General features: G+C 40.1%; 1 protein-coding gene and 1 long non-coding RNA gene across 3 annotated transcripts in view; both read right to left on the minus strand.

Annotated features, from left to right (window-relative positions):
• Positions 1–26,728, minus strand: part of LOC148189799 (uncharacterized) — a 44,072-nt gene continuing 17,344 nt past the window's right edge. For both annotated transcript variants that reach the window (XR_015776488.1, XR_015776487.1), the window contains 2 exons: positions 20,181–20,256; positions 1–38 (listed from right to left, as the gene is read on the minus strand). This is a non-coding gene — a long non-coding RNA (uncharacterized LOC148189799). The remainder of the gene's footprint in view (positions 39–20,180; positions 20,257–26,728) is intronic.
• npy8br (neuropeptide Y receptor Y8b) lies at positions 10,974–15,694 on the minus strand. The gene is made up of 3 exons (XM_042488407.2): positions 15,537–15,694; positions 15,038–15,169; positions 10,974–13,352 (listed from the first exon to the last, which is right to left on the minus strand). Exon 3 carries the CDS (start codon positions 13,189–13,191, stop codon positions 12,088–12,090), a length of 1,104 nt encoding a protein of 367 aa, XP_042344341.1. The 5' UTR covers positions 13,192–13,352; positions 15,038–15,169; positions 15,537–15,694; the 3' UTR covers positions 10,974–12,087.

Here is a 26,728-nt window from a genome sequence, read left to right on the forward strand (position 1 = left end):
GTTTGAATGGTTCTGACTCCGTCTCTGGCTGGTTCAGCCTGCAACAGAAAATAGATCAATATAATGGTTATCTCATGCTAGGAATAGCCAGCATCTACTAGGCTATTAGTTAGCTTTCCATAATAATTCATCAGCTGGCTATCCACCTGGTATGGTATGAACAGTCAATACTGCACTGTCAATACTTCCACCCTTCCTCACTGTCATTTTTCTTCCTTTCCTCTCTTTAATCCTACCGTATGGCCCTCTCCCAATCCCTCTTTTTCAGTTTCATCTCCTATAATCATCATCATATACATCTCCCATCCGGTGTTTGACTTTCTTTCCCTTCTTCATCTCCTTTTCCCTCACATCATCTCTACCCCTCCTGCATCTTCCTCACTGCCCCATCCCACTCTTCATCTTTCTTTACCTATTCAACCTTCATCTCCATGTCCCCACCCCCTCTCATCCACTCTCTTCTCTTTCATATTCCTCCTGTTTCCCTCAGTTTATTGCCTTTCATCCCAACACTTCCTCCGCTTAATCCTGTCTGATTAACCCCTCCATATCCTTCACAGATGCGAGGTATAGATATAGGGATAGACTCATCCTTCCCTTCCTGTGGTTTCTTGATCACTGAAAAAAAGAGAATTCTTAACCAACTTCAAATAATTACTTCAACTGCTAACACACAAATGAATCAACTCCATCTCAAAGAAATTATGTTAATTTAACTTAACACAGTTCTAAAAAATCTTTCATATGTGTTGCCATCTGGAGTGATAATTAATTAATTATTGAAGCTGGTTAACAAGTCTCTTTTTCTCAGTGAAGATGAAAGACCGAAAGACAAAGAAAGATGAGATGAAGATGGATGGAGGATTAATGGAAGGAAGTATGGAGAGGAAAGGAGGGAAAATGAAGGAGAAAAGGGTGGATGGGTTGAGGTGGGAGATGGAGAGGTAAACAAGGAGAACAAGGAGAGGAAGAGTGGAGGGGAGATTCAATAAGATGAAAGGCAGAAAGAGAGGTTCGAAGAGGGCCCACAGCTATCCATCCTGTATTTCGTCCTCTTTCTGTCTCTCCTGTTCTCAACAAATTGTTTTCTCCTTCAGTGTTTTCTTCATTTTTTTCCTGCCCAGGGACTATAGCTCACCTAAATGGAATGCACTCATCAGAAACTACACCTGTGCCTTTGACATGTCAAAATATTCGAACACTGATAGGGCTTATGAAAAAAAATTAAACTTCTTGGGTCACATTGACCCATGGCCAGCACAAGAGGAAGATACTAAAAGTTCAGAATAGTTTTAGGGCCATTCCCAAAATCTGTATAATATGTATTTGTATAATACATTATATTATCAAGTAAAGTGCACTTTGTCCTAAATGTATTTTCAAGATACATCATATAAAACTTCAATATACCAAGAGCACTGAAAAAAAACAAAACAACATTTTGGAAAACACAAAAACATTTCACAAGGAGCAGATACATGTTGTAGTGTTTTGGGTTTTGTTTTCTGAAATATTGCAGTGTTTTCTGAAACGCTGTTTTGTTTTCTGACATGTTATTTTGTTTTCTGAAATATTGTTGTGTTTTGTAGTGCCACCATAGTTACTAGATACAGTGCTATTTTTTTTCAAATTATGTTCAATTTTAATAAGTTACAACATGTAAATGGCACCTTTTCGGCTGAACGTCCGTTTTGTCCTTTTAGAAAAAAAATAAAACCAGGTAATTTTTGCCCAAACTCCACACAAAGGTGAACTGATCAGAGGCTCAGTGCTCAACCACCAGATGTCACCACAAAACAACGAAGTTTCTACTCCCTCAATGCTGTGGTATATTCATATCTGTCTGATCCATAAAATAATGTGCCATAAAATCCAAATGTAGACAATCAGTCTGACTGCGATTTTATTTACAGTGTCATCCATAGGGCTGGATCAGATCCTGTCGATACTTTCTGTAATTTAATGCACTTTATTGTATTTGTTCACCATGAGGACGTGTGTCTGAGGCCAATTTATTGTAGTGTAATTGCTCATTGCTTGCTTGGCTTGTTTCGCGCACACACTCCACGGTCTCCATTTGATTATAAAAGTGCTTGTTCACGGTTGGATAAGCAACATGAAAATGATTTGACCAGGCGACACGTGTGTGTGTGTTTGCCAATAGCGTATGGAATTTAAACAAACTGAATAACAAATCGAAGTTCATTCATCATGGAGATTTGACAGTGATACAACAGCCGGTAATATCCTGCGGACCGGCGTGTGAGGAGGTCCTGCTCTTATCTCCAATGGAAAGTGTGTTTTTCAAAGTAGTTCAATCAGTCGGTCACTCTGCTGTCACTCAGCAAACACACAAGACAGAAAATCACTTCCACTGGTTTCACAATGTCGATGAGATCGCAGCTACTTTTGTTGAGCATACACCTGACACCATATGGGTCAAGTATTGTCCTTTATCGAAAGGGATTTGATAAGCGATTAATACTACATAGCAAAGACAATAGCGCAGCAGGACATAAAATATTGACTCAAGATCAGTACAACAGCTCTCACCTACCCCCATTTTAATATCATAGACATCATATAATAAGCATTACTTTCAGCAAGGAACATTATTTACTTTTTTTTAAAAGTGGAAATGTCAAAGTAGCCCTAACATGAATGCATGTTTGGCAGAGACCCTTAGAGAGGCAGGTGCTGTGTACTGAAATTCAGTGTAACGTTATAACAAACCGCATCATACTATTGTCATTGTTCCCCCACACAATGAAGTTAGGTGGGGATTATGATAACTAAACATGATAAATTATGAACATGTTACACTGTCATTTGAGCTGACTTTTCCTTTTTCTAAAAAAAAAAAAGCATAGGATTTACATGAAATTTGACAGGAACAGCACAGCAATCCTTTGAAAATTCCACACAACCTATTGAGGATTTTTTTTTAATGATGAGGAAATTCTGACTTTGGCGCTAACTTTTTTAAAATAAAGAAAAAAATATGGTAATGTAAAATAATAATTGGATTTCATATAATGGGTGCATTAAAGCTGCTTTATTTGGTGTATCAGGTGTAAGAAGTTACTGCTGAAATAAAGGTCTTTCTTCATCTTTCTTTTAGGCCACTTAAAGCAACCTGTCCCGTAACACCAAGAATAGACAGGCATCAAAATCCAAGCAGCAGCTGGCTTGACTACGTCATTTTATTAATAGCTAAATCTGGCATGAATTGATAAATGATTTTCTTGATAAGGGCCACAGAAAGGCCTTCACAAAAAAGGAAAAAAAAAGAAACCAGAAAGTTTGCCTTGACAAAAGGGCACTTTGGACATGAAGGGGCAAAGGGGCACATGCTTAAGCACCCTAAGCCTCCCCCTCTGCATGTGCCTGATGTTTGAATTAATAAACAGATCTATCAGGCACACAGTGTCAGCACCCCCTGGCCTTCATCTGCAAAATATCAGCCAAATTACTATTAAATGTACCAACCAGGAAAAGACTCAAAGTGACCACAAAATTATGCAAAGTAACTGCAAAGAGACACAAAATAACTAAAAAGGCCTTTGAAGAGACACAAAACCTCAAAAAGATGCATCATGATTACAAAGACATGCAAAACAACAAAAAAGGAGGCCAAACCACAAAGTCTGTTTGTGTTGCTCTCATGAGTTGGTGGGGCCTTTTGCATATCCGTGCCCAGGGGCCCACTGTCTCATAATTCGCCCGTGCTTGGGTTATTATAGAAAAGATTTAGACGACCACAGTGGGCCATCTGATGTTTTCAAACAACACTATAATTAAGACAATTCATGTTGGAGACATACACCCTGCTGATGTTGTGCTCCCACAGCTGTGAGGTCCACCATGTTACTTCTAATTAGTCTCATTGAGACCCATCTGAAACAGATTGAAATAATAAAAGAGAAGACTGGAACATGCAGAGGCAGGCCAGCAGTGGAGTTTACATATAAATGTTGTGTGTTTCATTCTTGCAGACTCTAGGCCTTTACAGCGAACATTTTGAGTCGTAATGGCGGGAAAAGCACAGGTGATGCAAATTACATTGAATGAATAGATGGGAAATATTTTATTTGCTTGCTTGCTGACAGTTAGATGGCTTGATTGATGCATTGTGTCTGTGCAATAAATGTAAGACCACCAGACAGTCAGCTTGCCGTAGCATAAAGACTGGAGACAGGGGGAAACAGCTAGACCAACTGTGACCAAAGGTAAGAGGAAATCTTCAAACAGGGCAAAGCCAGCTGCTTCCTTTAGTTTCCAGTCTTTGTGCTAAGCTAAACTAACTGGCTGCAGGTTGTTTCTATATATTTGCAGTATAGATGTATAAGTGGTATCAACTTTCTTATCTCACAAGAGAGTGGATCAGCATGTTATTCTAAACTATTTGTGAAACTCTTTCTTTCAATATTAGCTTAGCATACAGACTAGGTGCAGGCGTAAATAGTCAGCTTTATCAACTTAACATATCCACCTATTAGCACCTCTGAAGTTCACTAATCAACATGTTATTTATCGTTTGTCTAATCCATACCTAGGCTGAAGATTTGCAATGATAATTCACCGTTTAACAGAGGGTTATGTATGCTTATTATTTGGCTGCGTCAAGTAGTTCCTGTGTCTCCACTAGATGCCTAGAAGAGTGGTTCCTAACTGGTCCAGTCATGGGGTCCAAATTTATCCTTAGTCATCAGTTCAAGGTCCAGGAATTTATATTAAATAAATAAAACAGTAAATGACCACATATTCAGTTTCATTTCACAAAATGTAAGCAACACATTGGCTTGGAGGACAAAAAAATAAAACATATTGCAGGAATTAACAGAAACTGCACTTCAAAATAAAAACTCAGCGATAGGAATTCCCTGTACTTTAAAATAAAGTGAGTTTTTTACAAACTTGACACATTCATGGAACTTGTGGTCCATTCAGAATGGACTTGCGACCCACTTCTAGACTGCGACCCATCAGCTGGAAACCACTCGCCCAGAATATGCTCCAAACAAAAACGTAATCCGAAATATAACCCCCAGTAGAGAAGTAAGTTGGCGCACGTTTTGTATGGCTTCAACAAATAAATTATACCATATTAATTCTGGCTAAGCAATCTGATTGGACAGGAAGCGTTCTATGAGTGCTATTATAGGGTATAACATCACTGGGACTTTTAACAACACATGTATCACTTCACTTTACAGGTGGTCTAAACCAGTGGTGCTCAACCAGTGGATCCAGAGAACCCAAGAGGTCCTTGAGCAAGTTTCAGGTGGTCCCCAGAAAATGTGGAATATTATCATTATCCACATATTTAATTCACTATAGAAGTGAGCCCAGTGTGAGTAAGAGTTATAATAGTGACTGTTTTGATTATAGGTTTTAATTTAATTGTACAAAAATAGAATTCTGTTCTTGGTTATATTTAACTACTAAGATATTTTTTCAGATGGAGATCCCTGAAACGAAATTTTATCAAATGGGGGCCTGTGACCTAATGTGTATCAATTTAGGGTGCCATTGCAGAAAAAAGGGTGAAGAACTACTGAGTTAAACCATTAATTACAATAACCATTAATTGGGCTATATTAACGATCATCAAAACAAACAAATTTCCACAACTATCATTTGAATTGAATTATGAATGGTAGTCAGAAAAGGGAGAATGGAAGAAAAGAAGCCTCAATAGTTACTGCAAACCCACAGGTGTGCTCATAGGACATCAGCCGATGTTGCAACGTACTCTCTGATCAGCTGTTAACTCATCAGAATCCACACAGGCCTATTTCACTTGCTGCACAATAAGTAGAAGATACAGATAAATGTACACAATACAAAGTAGCTGACCTGCGGTAATGCGTAACGTAGCAAAGCTAGTGTGCAGGAATGTCCACAGTCCAGTTGCGGAACTATCTGTGCTTGTGGAGCCAAATAAATGATTAAACAAACAATATTATTATTGTGGGTTATTAGTGTTAACTAGTACATGATGCTTGTAGAACTGCTGAATAAAAGCACTATCACACCCGAAGTCGTGCTGTTGTACTAAATATCAACACAGCTGTGATTATCTTCGGCACTCAGCCTGCGGGCTTATGCCTGCAACCGAATCATAGACAGCTGTCACCCACAGTGTTTATGTTAAGATAGCCATCTCCTAGCTCAAGGTACATATTTGCTGACAAGACAAGAAAGTGAATAAGCACCACTCCACTAATGCCTTTCTCCCAAGTGTCTTGGTAAGCAATGCTAATGAATCAGCATGCAAATTCCAAATTCTGGACCCTATGCATAAGCAGTCTCTGTGGGCACCCATCCTTCCTCTCTTGATACATGTCTCACACACGCACCTTTTCATTTTTATTTATTGTTTTATTTTTTACACATCAGTTTGACTTCTTTCCCTTTCCCTTCATTTCTTTTCCAATTAGTACATCGGTGCTCCAGGGGCATAAACAGTCAGTCACTTGGCTTTAACTCCGTTAAGAGACAAACCCAAACGCAAGGGTGGACTAAACCATTGTGCACCTTTAACGGGTGTGAGGGAGCTTCCACAATTTTTTTTTTTACACAAAGTTCAGTCTTTCAACCAATTTATTTAACCAGTTTTAATTTAGTTATGGCACTAATTACTTAGAAATAAAAAAATTGCAAACAAACCAAACCCCCTCCGGATTGGGGTTGGTAGTCAGTCCTACTCCTCCCCCACCTCCCCAATACAACACCCCTGTGCACGGTAAATTTGGCCCCAGCATACCTAAATGGAATACATCATTAACAATTATTATTTGCACCTGTGCTTTTCCTGTTATGACATGCTGAAGAAATCACTATTACTTAACAGTTACAGCTAACAATTCTACTAACTTGATAAACCAATTCAAGTCAAAAGGAAAAGTACTGTATGTGCCATCCCCAGCTGTAAATATTACATCTCACTTTCTTTGTCGTCCTTCTTTTTAACCGAGAGAACCATCCGACTGAGTTGGTTCCACTAGAACTGCTTCAGCCCGGCGCAGCATCTGTGTCAGTGTTTAATAAAGTGCCTTTAATAGCTTGGTGCTCTGTGTCAGTTTGAAGGAAGCCCATAGAAACCCCTGAGGAAGCTGTAACCAGGCAACTAAAGCAAGCTGTGGTCTGCCTATTTTCTTCTGATCAGAGAAAATGGAAGGTCAGACGCAGAGACCAAATCCTAAATTGTCTGGGCAAGATTATAGAGATGAAAGAATTTCTTGTTCATCTATTTTAAAAATCCATCTATATATCCATCCATCCATAAACAATCCTAAGGAAAAACTGGCCAACGCCAATTAGGGGGTTTCTATTCCTGGCTTTCAAGTCTGCTTGTGTTATGCAAGACAAAGCTGCACTCGTGTTTGTGTGTATGTGTGTGTTATTAATACTACAGGAGACAAAATTGAGGCCCAGGAATATCTTCCCAGAGACAATGGATATTTCTAGATTTATTTAAAAAAGCTGAGGACTGTTTTGCCTTATATTAATCTTGGAGAATTAACCCTTTGAAACATGAGCAAATTGGCTTGGTTTTCTTTAAAAACATGGGAAGAAGGCAGAAAAAATAACCCCAAAATTAGAAAGAAATAATAAAAAGTACAAGAAAATTACCTAAAAATAATTTTAAAAACAAAACAGCAACAACAAAACAAGGAAATTACCTGGAACAAGTGCTTAAAATTATATATAATATATATAATTCTGTGAGATCATTTCATATCTGTAATTATGAATATCATAGGTTTAGTTTTCCTTTGCTTTTTTAAAATAATTTTCTAAATCTACATTTCTTGCAATCTGAGGAACATTTCTTAACAAGTTGCTCATTGCCTTTTTTCCCATGTTTTTGACAGAAATCGCACCACTTTGCTCAGGGTTCAGAGATTTGAATACTTCTGAAAGGTGTCTGAATGCAGCACAAGAAAAGTGATGTCGCTCCAGGTTTCAAAGGGTTAACTGTGTATAACCCAAGTCCGACTCATCAGCGGCCTGGCGCAACATTCATTCTGTTATGATATCCAAACTAATAAACAGCTAAAACCAGGAAATGCACAGTGAAATAAACCCTCCCTCACAGAGCTAAAAAAAAAAATCAGGGAGCACCTGATTTAAGGGAGACGTATTGGAGCAATTCAACACAGAGAGAACAAGGGAATATCGACTGAGCTGATCTATGTGTTTGACCCCTAGAAGAGCCACCTGTCAGTTTCGGTGCGCCATAGAGATGTTAGCATGTATAATGCCACGATTAGGATTCCAGAGGCAGCAGTCCAACTCCCTCTGACCTTTTCATCTGCCAGAACAAAAAGATTAGTTCCCTCTCACATGGGGATCAAAGGTGCATGAGGCCAATGACTTTGTCTGACATTATTGCATACAAGATTTTGTACTGAAAAAACCTTTTGTTGCATATCTACACTGTGACATCTTATGATTTATATCACCGTTTCTCATACTCAGTGTGGACCCTGCAGATCCACATTATGTAGTATACATCTTTAAATATTTTTATCTTTACAAGCGGTGGCTGGGGAGGATTCACACATCAGGGAAAGAGTTTTATTTTTAAGAGTTCTATAAAGCAACAAAAAGAAAGCTGTCATGGGAATAAGATAAAACAGGGTGAATTATACCCTCTTCTTACAGTAGCAAGGCAAGCAAAAAAAAAATGTGACAGAAGAAAATGTAAATGCTCAAAACAACAGCTTGAGGAAAATCTCTTGCCAACGATGTAGTTCACGTTGTTCCTGTGATCTGGAGAAATTGCTTCGATGAGATTCTCTCTAAATGAAAATGCAGAGCGCCAAGATGCTAATCTTTTCTGGAACTGCTCCACTGACAAGGAGAGTCTGGCCCTGTGGACTCATTAAGTGTTTGTCTTCAGCCAAGCTTAATTTCATAGTGCAGTAATGTGCCCATAGCCCCACAGCAGTTACTTGGGTAACAATGTAAAACGGCATCATTTAAGTCCCACTCATTGTTGAGTGTCGCTGGAGTACGTCGGCCTCTGGCATCTTGAGTCTTTTCTTCCAAAGAAAATGAACTCCTTCATTCAGTGGTAAAGGAGAGACAGGTGAGAAGAAGGAAATGTAGGAGAAGAGAGGGGATTGACAGGCTGCAAAGGTCAGCTCAGGAGAAGACAGCGGAAGCATGTGGTCAATTATGCCTTCAAGGACCTCTGAGAGTGCTTTTATGGACTGAATCGCCCTTGAAAAAGAGTTTGGTGGGTTCTGTGTGACGCTGTCAGGGTCACAAACAGGTTCGGCTTTTTCTGTTAGGTGTAGAAAACATGCTACACTTGCCCTTCTGACACGATCATCAAAGCTGAAAGGCCCCTGACAGCAACAGTTTTACTCTTTTATATCCCTTTAGTTGATATATATCTTCTAGTATAACTGCTAACATGCGCCAACAGCAGCAAGAATATTGAGCACAATTCCCACTGATCTCTCATGCTGTTTTCTGCCCTCCCCATGCTGTTTAACATCTAACGCACCAAACACAACACTGATTTATTCAACACTACAAGCACATCGAAAATTTGTTGTGATCTCAGACTTCTCCCTGAATAATGCACACAGAGGCGGAACACTGAATTTGACCTCAGACAGAAACAAAAAAATTGAAATACTGACTTCATAGAGGATATGTTTTCTCCTACACCAATTGCAACAGCAGTGGAGAGTGGTGATTGACTCATGTGTAAGCACATCAGCACTGTAATCTCTGGGGATCCTAAAAGTGGAATGGCCTGGTCTTAGTGCACCATTCTTACCTCTAATGGGAGACTTAGGGCCAATCAATTATCTGGTAAAAGCTGATACTTATGTAGATGAGCTGACCTGAAAGGAGACAGTGGAAAATCTTTTCTGTGCTTAAAGTCCAGGTAAAGCAAAACCAGTTATTTCTTTTTAAACACATTCTAAATATTAGAAAAAAACGTTGAAAGCACGTAAAATGACTGATATCTGTATTGTAGTGAAATGTGTTTTGGGCAGGCCTGAAAGTCTGCTTGATGACTAACTCCATAGCACAAAGCACAAACATCCTCAGAGCTGAAGAAGGAGAAGCTTTGCAGACTTCCGTTAGCAGAAATTTGCAAGCACAACGTCCATCCACGTCCCCCAAAACCAAAGAACGAGTTGCCTTGCAGCTACAGACTCTTGTTCAAAGTAAGCACCCTTGTCCTCGAAGCTGAAGAACGAGCTGCCACGCCGCTACGGACTCTCGTTGGCAGCTAACTAAGCAGCACAAAGAACACGCTTCCCAAGAGCTGAAGGATGAGCTACAACAACAGATACAATCTCTCGTTAGCAGGTAAACCAGTAGCACAGTAAAACACATCCTGAGCTAAAAAAAAACAGCAGCTAACCTTAGCACAAAGTTACAGTGAGCAGTAACTGCCATTGAGCCGGGTAGCTACATCAACTAAACGGCACGTTATTGACGGATATTCTGCTTGTGTTTATATGATTGAGGAATTTAGCCGCCTGGTCTTTAAATGTATTTATTAGACTGAAAGATATAAGGGGGGTTGTTGAATGTAGCGAATGAACGGAACGACACTAATATGTAATAAAATGCTACGAGCTCTAACATTCATAGTAACCGTAATATAGTTTCAGTTCCTTGAGCCAACCTCCACAGCGTCTCAGAGCAGAGAATACTGCACATTTATCCAATTTTCAAACCTAATTTTACGTACTTGGTGATTTTTTTTTCAATTCAAATTTGGCTAGGTGGTTAATAACACATTTTGCTGTGGTGTGACAGACTCAATAAACATATTTATTTTTCCTTTACCCAGACTTTATCACACAAAGAGAAAGAAAGTTTAGCAAACCCAAGAATTTAAAAAAAGCAAACGCAGTACAAGAATTACAAACAACAAAAATTAGCAAAAATTATGACTCATCAAACCAAATATTACAACATAGACGTTATAATTAAAGATGATAGTAAATATTTTAATTCAGTTCAATACCACAAACAGAAGTGACTTACAACAAGTTTCCTAGGAGATATCTGCAATGCTACACAGTGTTCTTGATTCCCCACCACACCATACACTATAACTGTGTCACATACATGTATTTAGTAATGTTATATACAGCAGAGGAACCTCGCTCCGACAGAGTCCTTTACTGCCTCTTTTATTTTGTTTTATGGCACTTGATGTATGGTTGTTGAATGGCACATTTTATGAGGAAAAAACATCCCACACCCACAATATAGTGAAGCACAAACCTTGGCTGACGGCATGGAATGTATACAGCTCTCGCCAAGGTTTTCTGTAAAAGATCATTATGTCGTTTGTGGTGATTTTAGGTAATAAGAAATGCATTAAGATGATGCTAGTAAATCGTCTCAGTGAACGCCTGGAGGCACATTTAATGCATTAATGTTCCCTCCTTCAGTCATGTCGAAACAGCTCAGTCGATAATCATAAACACATCACATTTTACAATCTCTGAATATTTTTACCAATACTATCAATATAAAACAGCAAAATGTGAAGGAACCCCATCCCCCTTTGTCCTTTCAGTCCTCTTGGGTGGTTTAATTTCTCACAATTAAAGCAGGTTAAAGTGAAAAGCAAACCCTTAACAGCTGATATTCATCAGAATGTGACTCCTGAGTAGATCCCAGTGCTTTGGAAAGAAATATGACAGATGTATTGCAGATCAAATGCTGTCTCTTCATTCGAGAGCATCCACAACACACGGGGAATGGACTGTACAGACTGCAGTTGCAAAAGTGCTCATGTAAAGTGCCTTCAGTAACTCGCTCTACAATGCTTAAACTTGTCCAACCTTTGCACCATCAATTTGTTATCTACTTCCTCTTACATGTGAACTCATACTGAATTGAGGGCAGCGCGCCATGCTGGTTAAGTGTCTCCAGTCAGCTCCCTCTGGACTGCTGTTGTGAGGTTTATAACTTTGTAAGTGTCAACCTCACTTTTGGATGCAACGAAGCAAGAAAAGCTCCAAAGGATGACAGAATGAGGGCTGAAGGGGCCCCGATAGTCTCTTTGTCTTTTACTGAAAAGGCTCGGATCTAAGTATTGATGCTGATTGATCCATTGCTCAAGATCGACCCCTTGGTGACCTCTGTGCTGACAGTAGAGAGCGGGACGCTCTCATACCTCTCTGTCACCCCCCAGCAGCGACAGCGCAACAGGGTAGACTTGAGTTGCTTCTGGAAATTGCTGTTGAGGAAACCGTAGATGATGGGGTTAACGCAGGTGGAGGCCATGGCTGTGAGGTGGCAGAACGAGAAAATGATGTCATGGCCACAGGACGGGATGGCCTCGTGGTTCCAGTCAAACACTGTGTTGAAGACATTGAGAGGGAGCCAGGAAAGGGCGAATGCAACCACTATGGCAACTAACATGGCGTTGATCCTCGTGGCACCTTTGTTTTTCTTTTGGGTGGTGTTCCTGCCGCGGTCCACCATGTCCTTCCTCCTCCTGAGGCGCAGGTAGACGTGCAGGTAGCAGACCATGATGAGGGCGAGGGGGAGGAAGTACTGGAAGACAAGCAAGGAGGTGGTGTAAGCTCGCCGTTCTTGAACAGATGGCCACCGCTCCATGCAAACAAGGTGGTCGTTGACTGGGAAGGGGACACTCAGGTTCTGGAAAGGCAAGGTGAGCACGCTGTATGAGAGGAAAGGCACCGAGATTAGGAAGGCCACGATCCAGGTGACAGCAACGGCCAAGTAGGACTGGCCCACCATTGGCTTCCATCCAGTCGGGTGGACAATGAGCTGGTAGCGCTCCATGGCGATGAGGACGAGGGAGAAAATGGACACGGTGATTGACGTACACTGGATGAAGGGTGTGAGCTTACAGAGGACATCTCCCAGGATCCAGCGGTCCATCAGTGTGTAGATAATAGTGACTGGCAGGCATACGATGCACACGAGGATGTCGGAACAGGATAGGTTGACGATGAAGATGTTGGTGACATTGTGCATCTCTTTGTGCCGCGTGATGACAAACACCAGGCAGGAGTTCCCAATGAGACCCACTGCCATGACTGTACTGTAAGCAACGATGAGAAACGTGGTGCCACTCACTGAGAGCGAGCAGTCCTCGGTGAAATCCCATGGTATCTCTTTCCACAAGGCTTGGTTGTGATTGGTGTTGTGCTGCTGTTCCATGGTGGTTTTTTCCTGGGCTCACTTCAAACGGCAGGGATTAATTGAACTAATTTGTTTTGTCACACCTGCTGTAATTACTTCATGAACAATATTTGCATTTTCTTTCAGCTTGCCTTCATGCTTAATCTTTGGCGGTCTTTACAACAGACCTCATTTGGTGCCTGGAAAAAAAGAAAGAAAGAAAATGAAATGAAACGAGTAACCCTAAACGAATCATGAAAACTTTGAAGTTATGAACTCTTGAGATATGAAGAGGTTGGTTTATCACTCAAAATGAAATGTAGCTTCCATAAATTGCAACATGAAAAGAAATAGCTGCAAAAGCTCATTTCATTACTGGACTCTTTAAATGAGGATATGTGGCAGAAGCTGATTCTCTTGCTGCAGGATGAGTTTTTAAATCACAGCACTCCTGGATGTAATTCCACAAGTATCTTTTTGGTGTGTTTAGTGGTCCAGTTTCTCCTTTGCACACACTGGCAATGGATTCAGTATCACAAATACAGATACTTAAGAAGGTAATGATTAATATTGGTACGCATATATCATGAGAATGATTTTCCTTCTTGTCAAGGACCAGCTATAAGAGGAAATGATGCACTGATGGCGTACCATCAAGAGCACAGCACAGATCCAGACTTGGTGGCATTGCTTTAATGGCATGCTGATTTAAATTTCCATCACAATAACGTGATAATGACTGCTCCTTCAGAGACAATCATTCCCTCTCACTATTTTCTCCCCTTTTGACAGCGGGGATTTATTCTGTTTCTGTCCATAAAGGAACAGACACCTCTCATTGTCACTAAGCATTCACAATAGCATCCCGAAATCTAAAGTACATGTGGTTCTGACAATCTTCTACAAATTAATGTACTGGAAAACAGAACAGAAATACAATTTCCTTACACCAAGACCAATAACATCTGACTGGTGTGTGTGGGTGTGTGTGTATGTGCATATCTATCTATGTGTGTGTGTGTGTGTGTGTGTGTGTGTGTGTGTGTGTGTGTGCGCGCGCGCGCGCGCGTGCAGCAGTGAAAAACAGCACTGATTAACCAAGATGCTTTGCCCACGGCTCAATTCCACAGAAATGAGTTTTGCAACATGCTAACAAAATGAAATCTACAGAATTTAAAGGATTTATCGTATTTAATCGAGGACTCCGAAACGATGACAAATGTTGACAGGTGGGACATTAGTTGCCTGTGGCAGAAATGTCCTTTTACAATGTGCTGTTTCATCTGTGCTGATTACAAAGTCTTCATAACAAAATGTGAACACTCTGACCTGCAGTTAAGTACGTTACCGTCATTTGAATTCCTTTGTGGCACACAGAATTCCCTGTTAAGGCGTCCGGAAAATTAATCCCCTCCTGTATGTCAACCTGACTAAACCTGGCTGAATTTCTGTATATGTGGCCCGCATATCATGCTGCAGACTTGATGCTGAATATTTGTGGCAGAATTTGGACACTTGAAGTGATGCATTTCTTGTGTTGTGTCTGGTGGTAAAGGGCAGTATGGATGTAAAAAGAAAATTAAGGACATTATTTATATTTGATATGATATATATTATAAACATTATCTTCACATAAATGAATAGCCTATGAAGTCTCTGCAGAAAGACCAGTTAGAAATTATACCTAATGGCGATTTGTCTCAAAATAGACATGTTTGTAAATTGTAAATAATATTTTTAATCCGTCCTTTACATCGTCCAGTTACCCACTTTGACATGTCACAAGTCTGGATTTGCTCATGCAAAAATGAGTACAGAAATCACGCACCGACGGATGAAAAACGCATAAGGGGATGAAAAGTGTGAGTTAGTATTTGCAGCCTACCCTCGGTCTCTGCCGCTGTCCTGGACCCGCCTGTCCGCCTGTTCGCAGCTGTGTGTCTGCTCGCTCGGCTCCGGACAGGTGGAGGAGACTCCTCCGTCCTCCGGTGTAGCACCGTGTGTGCTCACTGCTCTCCTGTCGGGGGGAAAGACCGGTCACTCATTCCTACGTGAACGTCCAATAAACAGCGCTACTTTCACTTTTAGCATAATAAGGACAGCAGTCTGACCGCTAAGTCTGAAGAAAACTATAAGAATAGCTACTTTAGCTTGACAGGAAATTCAAAATAGCAGCGACATTAAAACTCACTATGCAAACACCCAAAATACCTATGAAGAAATATTACTTAAACTTAAATATTATAGTGATTGGAGGTTTGTCGTCGTGAAAAAAAAAAAATACCGACCCTATAAAATGACATGTTTTACTTTCAGGTAACCCTCCACCCCTTAAAAGAGTTATAAGCTAGCAAAATGCCGTGTTTTAATTAGCCGTTTCTTACCGATATGTCCTTTGTTGTTGTTGTTGGACTTCCAGCGCTGCTTTGCATCAGGTGAGACACACAACAAGAGTTTTTGGTCGGAGAGGAGGTAGGAGGTGTCCTGTCAGGATCACTGATATGAACTGAGATATCTCTTAAAGCGACCTTATGCCTCAGACTCAGGCAGGGATGTGATTGGGAACATGTTACATAATAAATTCGCCGCGGCTCGCCTCGCACGCACGTATGCACGCATGCATGTGCACGCACGCGCAGGCACGCGCTCTCGCAGGGGCCAATGGGGAAATTGAGTTATTTGAAATTTGTACTCATGGTCTGTTTCACTCAAATGTATAAGCCAGCGACATTATATGATTCATTTAATCTGTTGTAAAGGGGTATACTGAGCCTTTTCATACTGAGGCACGTTTCATATATCCCCAGTGAGAAACTGCTTTAATATGACTGTAATGTAATATTGATATATGCCATTATCACAGTGCAATGTTTAAAATACCTATAGGGCTTACTGTTATTGCTATATAGCATAGATAGAGTATAATATACCTTTGTGTTCTCCATTGGGAACATTTCTTTTTAAATGAAGATAGAGTATTTTAGCTGTGAAGAAACAGAACAATACTGTTCAGAGAAATTCAAGCACAGATTTTAAGTTTTCACACCCTGCAAGGGTCTGTGGGTGCAAAGCTCTTATGAAAAGTGTGTTTGTTAAAGAAGAAGAAGAAAAACACAGAGTGCCATTTACAGAGGACATACATCATGTTGTGCTCCTATCAGTGGTGCCGCCCCCAGAAATTTTTCCTATAGCAGTGTCCAGATTTGGTAACTAAAAACCTTCGGGTGGCACACGAAAACCAAAAGCCATAACTAAACATCATAAATTTGATTATGCTGTTTTAGTGTACAGGCGGTGTTGGACATAACCCTGAAAATGTTATTTATTACTTATTTCCCTTTACTGTTTTCACATCATTACCTAACTGCTAACAGTAATTCATTACACCATTCATTATAACATCCCATTACACCCCCACAAAATTTCCTCTCAAAGTTCAGACTCTGCATGTGCGCCTCTGTGTTAATGTCATGGTAATAGCCACTAAACTTCAATGAGGCTAAATAGCTTGCAAACATTTTACTATCTTCTGTTGCCTGTGGTCAGTGTATTCTCATAGATCTGTCTGCAAGATTGCAAGACCATATATTAGCGACACGTTCTCATCCTAAGCCCTCACATGTCACGACTTTACATATTACGTTCTAAGCATCCTCCTGCATCTGCTGTTGAAGCTCCAGGATGCTGCAACTGACGCCGGGATGGTAACAAAAGCACATGGTTAGGATTGGGCAACAAAAGCACATGGTTAGGTTTAGATAAAAACATCACGGTTTGGCTCTTTTTTCAAACAGGAAGCAAATACTGGGATTCTGGGTGAAGATCCGGGGATTGTTTCACCCAACTACTTCCACACTTGCCTGCTTTATAGGGATGTTCGTTCCAGCTCCTTATGTTATGTTGCTACTGGAAGCTTTTCAACAAACTTATTTTGCCCCTTTCCCAACAAGCTATGCCAACATGGCTGGTACCAATGTACGCCAAATAGATTTTGGTTGTCTACTTCCACAAGATACCACTACCTACTTGCTAGTTTAAAAAACATGAAATAGCAATATCAGCAAATATAATGGGAAGGGGGAAGGGCAGCATTTGTATCAGGTGGGTCAAATGCCAACCCTGCCCCCACCCTCACTTGGGGGTGCCACTGGGTACTATTACAATGAAGTTTACCCAAACTTAGCAGATTCTGCCCGAGAAAGTTTACCCACAACACTATGATGTATACATTTAAAAAAAACCATCATTTTCTGCTGCCAGAATATAAAGAATATTGATGGAAACTGATAAGTATTGATTGATTTGTGCATGGACATGCACTGATGGCTCTATCGGTTATTTTTATCGGTAACGTTGTCAATGTGTAATCTATTGCATTCACACCCAAAACTAGCCACACGGGTTCTTTGTATCTGCAGTGTGCCCCTTTGCATCATTTTTGACGTCCATACAATCTAAAACATCATCATGATAAGAAACCCAGTCCTGATCCCTCCGCAGATAACACCTCAAACTATTTTAAACCCGTTCTTTGCACCTCTCTCGCTTGTGCAACAGATTGTTAACTGCTTCTTCACACTGTCCCCACACACTCCTGTTTCAAGTGGAGGCTGTATGAGAGAACAGTAATAGCTGTTTGTCTGAGAGGCAGAGCGGCGAAATGACTTGCCACCAACAACAACAGCTCTGTGGGTGTTTACTTGACACAGAGACACGAGTGTCAAGTCGCTCAGGACGATTAATGCACATATTTTTGAGAGAACTGGGTGAACTGCAGGACTGAATGTTATGCCTAGAATGAGCAACTATATTGAGAAATTGAATGGTTGTTGTACCTCTCCTCTTGTGCAATCTCCACTACTGTCACTCAAATCTTGATTTTCATTAGAGCTGGCGTTGTTTTGATGGAGGGAGAGAAGAAAACATTTCTTAGAGTCTCAAATGTCTGGACAGCTGAGCACTATGGTGACATGAAATTGTGTTGTTGTTTTTTGACAATGTGTCAACCAGTTTATTTGTGATCGATAAGTGACAAGTTGATTGGCTTGAGGACATGCAGCAAAATAAAGTGTGGTCAGAGAAGCTTGTTGAATCTGAAAAAGGACGAATGCCTCTTGTGGATGACATGGTTTATGAAATGAACCTTTCTGTCACATGAGCATAAACAAACAGAAAGCAGATGAGTTTTGCTCCGTCTTTGGTGATAAACTTGAATGAGAACAGATAGCATGTTCCAAACATTTTAGAAAAATAATCTCGTTGTGACATTAAATATTTGATCCCTCTTTGATCATTTCTTGTATTCGGTACACTCTATCAACTGTTTAGACTCCCATCCTGTGTCCATTTACACAATACATAATGTGACTGGATTCAAACATATGTCCATATTTGGATTTAGAGACAGACTCAACTTACATAAGGTATTTGAGAGTGCTTCTTGTGGGAAAATTGTTAATAGTTTTATGTGTCACTGCCAGTGTAAATCAATATAATACCGTGCCCTATTAAGAAGGAATTGTTCCCATGCTGTTGCTCCACATATTCATGTTTAATAGTATATGGGGAGTCGTTGTTCCTCCGTATTTTTAGGCCCACAGCCGTTTTATGGGTGATTTATTTGTGTTGACAAAAAAACTTTCACTTTAACAGACCTTTAATATCCTCTGCTGTGCAGTGAGGCTTCAAAATAGATTTCAACACCAGCCAGCCAAAACAACAAAAATAAATGACGTCTTTTTGCGACTTCACACTTTGTTCAGTGTGTGTTTTAAAGAAGGGAAAGAAAGAAAGAAAGAAAGAAAGAAAGAAAGAAAGAAAGAAAGAAAGAAAGAAAGAAAGAAAGAAATATCCTTTAAAAATACAACATAAATAAACCACTGTATGTTTAGAGTGTGACACCTTTGTGAATATTTTGCTTTACTTATGGCACGAGGACCCTAAATAATATTAAAATTATAATAATTGATTCTATTAATTATCATATAAGTTATAGAAAAGAGTCGGAAGCATAAATAAAACCTGTCTAACATTAATTGTGAGTTGCACAGATAAGAAAAACACAGAATTTGTCTAATTTTGTGCATATTTACTGTTTATTAATAGGAATGTATCATGGGCATGGGCAGATTATAACTCAATGGGTCCCTGGGCTGGGATGCAAAAGGCCCCCCTTCCACCCTTTTGCAGGTACAACATGTTGTTGTTTGTCCCCATAGACTTGAAGGCCCCATATTTCATAGAGTAATCAGGCAATAAAAAACACTCTCTTAGAATGTATTATGATGGTTTCTTTCTTGATGATATCCTATGAATTAGCATCCCGTGAATGACATTCCAAACGTCAAGTTATTTTAAGTTATGGAGGCTAGGTTTAGGCCAGTAAAGTTACTGTGGTTTTGTTTAAGAAAAAAAAATGGTGAGGACGTACCTTAAAATGACTCAAAGTTCATAAGGTTACAAACAGTGGTCTCATGGGGAATATCCTGTGTTTTGGGACCCATCAACTGCCTCCTAACTGGACCGCTCGGGATCGTTTCTGTCTTTACCCCCATTGGTACAACGTCAAGAAAACTTGATGTATTTGTCTATTTTTTAATTAAAGTGATACTATGTTACTCTGTTATTTAATTTAATATCATTTTTGCACTATAATCGTGTCATTTTCTTGTTTATTATTATTTTCAGGTCTTTTTTGTTTTACTTTTTTGGGGCCATTTGTTGCTCATTGCCTTTTTTCACATATTTTCGATTAAAAAAAGCAAATTTGCTCAGGTTTCAAAAGGTTAATTATGTAACTTAACATTAAGGACGTAATTTCATTCACGGAGCACTATTTCGTAAGATATGCTAACCATTGTGAGTATATTTTCATAAATATCATATGAACTGTTGTGTAAGGATACATTGGATCATGAGTTCTGTTGTGATGTGTCTTAATACACAAAAGAAAGCTGAATCAAAATAAAATAAATATATAAAAAAATAAAATAAGGGGCAGGCCAAACACTATAATGAATTATACTCACAGAAATGTGATGCTCTTCTTGCCACTTGTTGTCGTTGATATTCTGCTAGACTGTATGAGGTGAGTGCCGATAGTTCCTGTTAGGATAAAAGATGTCTTACTGTAATAGCACTGCTAAAAGAGTTCAAACAAATGATCAATTATTCATGTAAATATAGAAAATGACTACTTCCTGAGGTTCTTACAGTGAGCAATAAGATGAAATATTTCCAGATGATGTCATGGATTATACAGATACAGCACATAATTGTGATATACAGGATAGACTGATAGTGACGGTGTTGTAAATTCTAACACGGGCTATCACATTTGTATGTAAATTTCATACATGTTACTGTAAAATTAGGTTAAGGTCTGTCAGAGATGACTGTATGCTCTTGTTTATAGCCCATCTATAAGTACAAAGAGATGGGAACGGTGAGATTTACAGTCTAACCCAAGCCCTAATGCCATGGGAATGTTATTCATTGCAGTGCCAGTCATATATTAGATTGTACAAACATACCCATATGTCAGGCCTGTGATAAGGATCCTTGTGGATACAGATTCGTGTGGAATATAGCAGGGTCAACATAATTGATGCACTGATTAATCAAAAGCTACACATTACCTACGTTTCACACATAAAGTATCGGTGTTGCAGCTCTTGTGCAGGAGTCTATATTGCATTTTCAGAATGTGAGAAGCTGACCAGTTTTTTAATCACAATTTTTATAGAGATGCACATGTATGAATCATTTATGATTTTTATGTGGAGTGTTATATGCAATATGTATTCTGTTTGATTTTAATTATGTTGTGTATGAGAAAGAAAGAAAGAAAGAAAGAAAGAAAGAGAAAAATAAAAATAAGATTAGACAGGAAAGAAAAATGGAACTGCATGTACAATTCAATCACGACTGCTTAAATAAACTTTTGATCTGTTCACACCCCACTTGTAATATTATTTTAGGATTTTTGTGGCGTGAAACTCTAACAGCTAACAATACAAAATCTGCACATGGCTGGGGTCTGACATCAAGCAAAATCAAACCCTGTAACACAGACAGCATATTGATCATGCCGCTTGATTTTTTCCTTCAACTCCTCTCTCACTGCAACCCTAAATCCATATGCATTGTGTGCAGAGAGCTGCTCATCGAGCGAAGGACAATCTTCCCCGCAGTATAACAGCCCCTTACATGAACCAAGTTGAAGTGATCCTTGACACGATCACTGCAACACAGTCCTATAAATCCCCTGAGGCTCTAAATAACCCCAGCCAAGAACAAATGCCACGGTGCCTCAGGTACTCGAGGATGACAAACAACCCCCATCAGGTGCACAGATCACATCTGACACAGAGGCTCACCCTGATGCCCCTCTGTTTAAACGTGACTTTTGGGAGGAGCACATGCTGGTGATTACTCAAGAAAAACACAACTTATATTCTGTAAAACATAAAATATCCCAAATTGATTAATCTACTGCGGTCCATACCCAAAGCCAACCACACAGTTATGAAAAAGGTGTAAAAACCGACTGTACACTACTATAGGTAGCGAAGACCAGTTGCTAACTGACAAAGTTGCGACCAGAAGGTGAACATATTGAGGCATTTATCAGCTAAAGAGCCAGATGTTTCCCAACAACAGAGCTCAAAGCAGAGTTAAAGGTCCAGTTTGTAGGATTAAGGTCAATATATTGGCAGAAATTGAATTTAATATTAATAACTATGTTTTCATTATATCATATTCACCGGAAACATGTTTTTGTTACCTTAGAATGAGCCATTTACTGTATATCTACATACAACGGATGTATTAGAGGAAGTCTGGATATAGCCATGGAGGCGGGCCCCGTTCATTCCAATGAGGGCTGCTTATAGGCACATGAAGCAGAAAAAGCTCTTTTTCTGGGTGTAGAATCAGTGTAAAATACCCGGATCTACTGGCCCACAGAGCGTGTGTACTTAAAGGCCACGGCGGCCGAGGGTGCTAGAGCGGGCACTAGCTTGAATGGTGGTCTAAAAAATTAAATTTTGCATCTCTTTTGGATCTTCCAAATGTTATCGAACTGGATGGCTTAAATCTAGATAGTAAAATGAGTCAGGGTTGTGATTTACAGACATCTCTTCCCCGATGTAAGTCAATGAAGAAAAGTCTTTCTGGGTCAGTGGGCATGTGACCGACCCGGACAGTGTAGTTCCACTTTTGGGCAGTGTGTAAAATTTGCATCTGAGCCTGGCACTCTTTCTGGGGGCTTTCTACATACAGAGCACGTCTTCTTCAACAGAGTCCACCATGTTGTTTTGACAGTAGCTCAAAAAGGACAAGGCAAACACTGGCCATTCACCTTGTTGCGCCAGCCACATGAGTTCTCCTACACACTTATCACACAGAAGAAGTTTCCATTGGTCGCAATCTGCTCCTTCACTGCAAGATGCCACTAAATCCTACATATTTTAATATTGGACTTACATTTGACAGGTGGTAAACACAGTTCCAAATGAATACTAAAGCTGCTCCATAAATCTACTACATCTACTGCTAGCTGCACCTAGCAACATTACAGCTAAGCTGAGGAGGGCGCCATTAATGTTTACAGCTCGTGCTGTCACAAGCATGAACCACTCCTCCATGAGTCGATGCACACTTCTTTCTGAGCTGTGATGCATTTGGTGGGTGTAGAAGAAAACCCAGTTCCTACATCGAACTACTCACAATAAGGTCTGTGGATTATTCTGAATAACTAAATCACAATTTCTGTTGAGTTTTTCCAATGTATTTTTGGCGCTTTATGCACCACAAGCCGAGTGCCATCTCGTTCCATTGCACTCAAGAGATGGCAGACATCTCTACGGTCAATACCTCCAACATTTGGCAACTCACACTAAAACAATCTAGATTAATAAAAAACATTACAGGTAATGGGGGGAAATATGTTTTTTGGGGGGTGAACTGTCCCTTAAAGTTAACCAACTGCTAGCTTTATATTTAGGCCCACCATACAGGCATCCTAATGCTTCCATCCATAATGTTTCCAAGTCAAGTGAAAAAGTTGTGTTCTAGTTTAATTCTGCCAAATATCAAATGAAACAAAGCCAGAAATAAACTGATTTCAATGTCGGTATATGCTTCTTCAAAAATTTCATCTAGTATAGTGGAATAAACTGATTTAAAGGAGGGAGCAATACAGAGAGAGAGAAAAGAGAAAAAAAAAAGACTGGAGAGGAGCCTGAGATTGGAGTTTATTAAAACACAATTGCATTAGCGGACAGAAAGGTAGAATCAATCCAGTGTGCATTAGACCTGCTGACCGACCCCTTTAATTCATATAAATGTTCTGCATGTCTTTCCTGCTTTCTAAAGCCACATAAGTATTCCACTCAGCTGCAGTCACATCTGTGGGGAGCACGGACAATTCTCTTTACCGCCTCGCTTTTCCCTCAATGTTCCTCTGTGTCGACATATGATTCAGAATTTACACTAACGTTGTCACAGCGAATGAGACGGTGGATGTCACACCCCCGAAATAGCACTCATCCCAATAGCAAGAGGTGGAAACTGAATTCAGAGGCACCGTAACATGATAGAGCAGCTCAGTGATGGAGAGAGGACAGCAAGTTGGTATTGATCCCCAAAAGCCTAGTTCAATATGAGTCCAGATTCACTGACACATGGCAGATATGACCAACCACCCACTCCGGCTCTCGGCCACAGTTTTGCTTTATCCCAATTAAAATTTGATCTGCCATAAGTCCCTATTATACTTGGCATCATTGCAAGTGCTGGAGAGAATGCCAGTTGCGCTGAGATCTTACAGAAAATGCATACTGATCAGGCTTTGATGAGCATAATGTAAATTAATCATTCCATGTCAGTGTAAAGATATAAAGCTCTTTCCATGGCTTTTTATATTCCATTAGCAGTGTAGGCAAAGTGCACATGACGCAGACCAAACCTCTCCTGTGAGAGCAGCTGTCACAGCACTGTCCAGCAATGCTATCAAGTCTCGGCTTGCTGTCTTGTATAATATTTTCCACTGGGAAATGCCAGTTTCCTGCCATGTGTGGGCAGGGCGAGGAAAAAAAGTGATGATCTACCCTGTCTGTCTCTACAAAAAGTCAAAAGGTTGTTCATTCTTTCACAATATTAAAATGAGCAGTGATGGACAAGCTGGTGGAACGACTGGAGGAAACTTGCTGAAAGTGCGTGATATTAGGGGAGACAGGGGATGTTTGTAACAAGTGTTAGCTGTAGCACTTTCAATTTCTCCAATTAGAAACGAGGTATGAATCCCCCGATTCACTCTGCACATTCTCAGTTTCATCTTTATTCCTCATGTGAGAAAGTTACACCCCGTGACAGACATAGTTTTTTGGGGTTTTTTCAAAGATATTTTTAGGGTGTTTTTGCCTTTAATTGATAGGACAGCACCAGTGTGAAAGGGGGAGAGAGAGAGGTGATGACATGCAGCAATGGTCCAAGGCTGGAATCAAACCCGCGGCCACTACAGTGAGGACACAGCCTCTAAACATGGGGCGCCCGTTCTATCCACTGAGTCACCACGCACCCCAGCAGACATAAAGTTTCAAAGGTAAAAAAATTATTTACTTTTTTCCTTCTTACTTTTTGTGATGGCATTGCCTACTTTGTAGTTAGATTCTGAAAATGTAAGTTTTTTTCTGCTGGAAAGATGGCATCTTAATAAAACTAACAAGTCTTTGCAGTTGAAAGACACAATCATTTTTGAAATTTGTTGCTGCATGACCAGAGAAAATAGGGGAAAAGAATTCTTTCAGGAGAAAAAGAGGTAGAAAAACCTACACATACCAGAATGCACTGCATTGGACCAGACAAATAAACGTTCCCATTGGTGGGTGATGCAATGTGAACTCGTTTGTGTGAAACAATGTTAGCTGGCCATCAAGAAACAATCTCGTATTACTGTTAAATGGTAAGGTAAAATACTTTCTGAAAACGTTTGAGGCAAGAAACGGGCAACTCAGTAACAGAATCATGGTTTATGTTTGATCAGCGTTACTTAGCTTCATTGTTCAATCTCAGTTTTCTCGGCCTTCATTTTCACTGTATGGTGCCTACTTCCTGCTCACAATTGATTAAGGCCCAAAGTTATGTAAATTTAAGGGCTTGAGTGACAGGCTGTCCGAATGGCACTGCCAGAGTTCTCTGAGTCAGATCCACCCCTCGTACCTCCACAGCTCCACCCTCTCTTTCAAACAAGGTCACCTCCACTCCAAAAAACCAAGATGGCGACGGCCGCAATGCTAAACTCATTCATAGTTCATAATATGAGCAAACAAATCAATAGGTGACGTCTCGGTAGCTATATCCAAATTTTATACAGTCTATGGTTACAACCAACCCTGATGTGAATTGTGACATTGCACTCCTTGTGTTTTTGAGACCAAACCATGCATTTTCTGTTTGTTTTACAGAGATAAAAGCTACTCTATGTAATAGCAGACACGTGTCTCTAGTTTGTACCACAGTTTAAACACACTGGCTTAAAAGAGCTCCATCATACAGACAGCAATATCAAAGATGTTACATCCATCCCCTGTCTCCCCTACTCCATGTTTTCTTCTTAATATTAATACAAACTGACAATCCTTGATTCCTGTAGAGCAGCACATACTGTTGGGATGCTTAAATATTTCAGCAACATTGGTTTGTTTTCTCTAAGTCCCCAGTGAGTCTTCCAGCTTTTCCAAGACCAATGACTCCAACCTCGGAGAGGGGCAAACCAAGGAAAGAAATAACAATGGCAGCTCCCAGGCCTTCAGCTGGCCTGGGAGTTGCCATTATGGTCAAACAATAAAAGTCAATAGTTTCCCATGTAATTTCAATTATCAGGATTCTTTGCTCAATACAGGCTAAAAATTGCTTTTTTTCTCCAAACAATCCCACTGCGGCTTGCAATCGCAGTTTCTCACAAAATGATTCATAACCACAAAGAAAATATACTGAGACAGATCTGTCCAAATCCTGTGGCAGTGTAAATGACCCCCCACTGTTTATAATTTCAGGAGCATTATGTATCACCCAGTGGCTGTCGTACTAAGACGGTTGGCAGGCTTCATCAAACAGCAGTGCTGGAAGTTGTTGTGTTACAGGATTTTGGTGCAGGGGAAAATTGATTGCTCGCCTCACAATCACCAAGCAGCCCCAGCAAAATTGCACCTGCCAGGGCTGCACCTCAGTCACTTCACAGCCCTCCATTCAACGTATGAATCACAGAGCGGGGAGTGGGTATAGACACAGTTCATTTCACACTGCTCCCTTTCCTTTATGAACTGTCCTATTTTTAATTTTGACATGCACACTTTGCAGTTTCTGCCTCACTGTTGACTCTGTGGTAAAACTTACAAATGATCTGAAGAACATATTGTGTATAGAATGGCCCTTCATTAAGATTTCAGCTTTTACACGCCAAGCACAGATTCAAGTCAAGTCTGCAAGTAACAATGATGGTACAGTTTTTTTTGTGTGTGTGTGTGCCATACTTTTCTTGTTTAATCTACGATGCCACACTGAAAGTGGCAGG

This window comes from Plectropomus leopardus, chromosome 4, assembly GCF_026936395.1.
Source record: "Plectropomus leopardus strain MGB_pleo_1.0 chromosome 4, ASM2693639v1, whole genome shotgun sequence".
NCBI classification, from domain to species: domain Eukaryota; kingdom Metazoa; phylum Chordata; class Actinopteri; order Perciformes; family Serranidae; genus Plectropomus; species Plectropomus leopardus.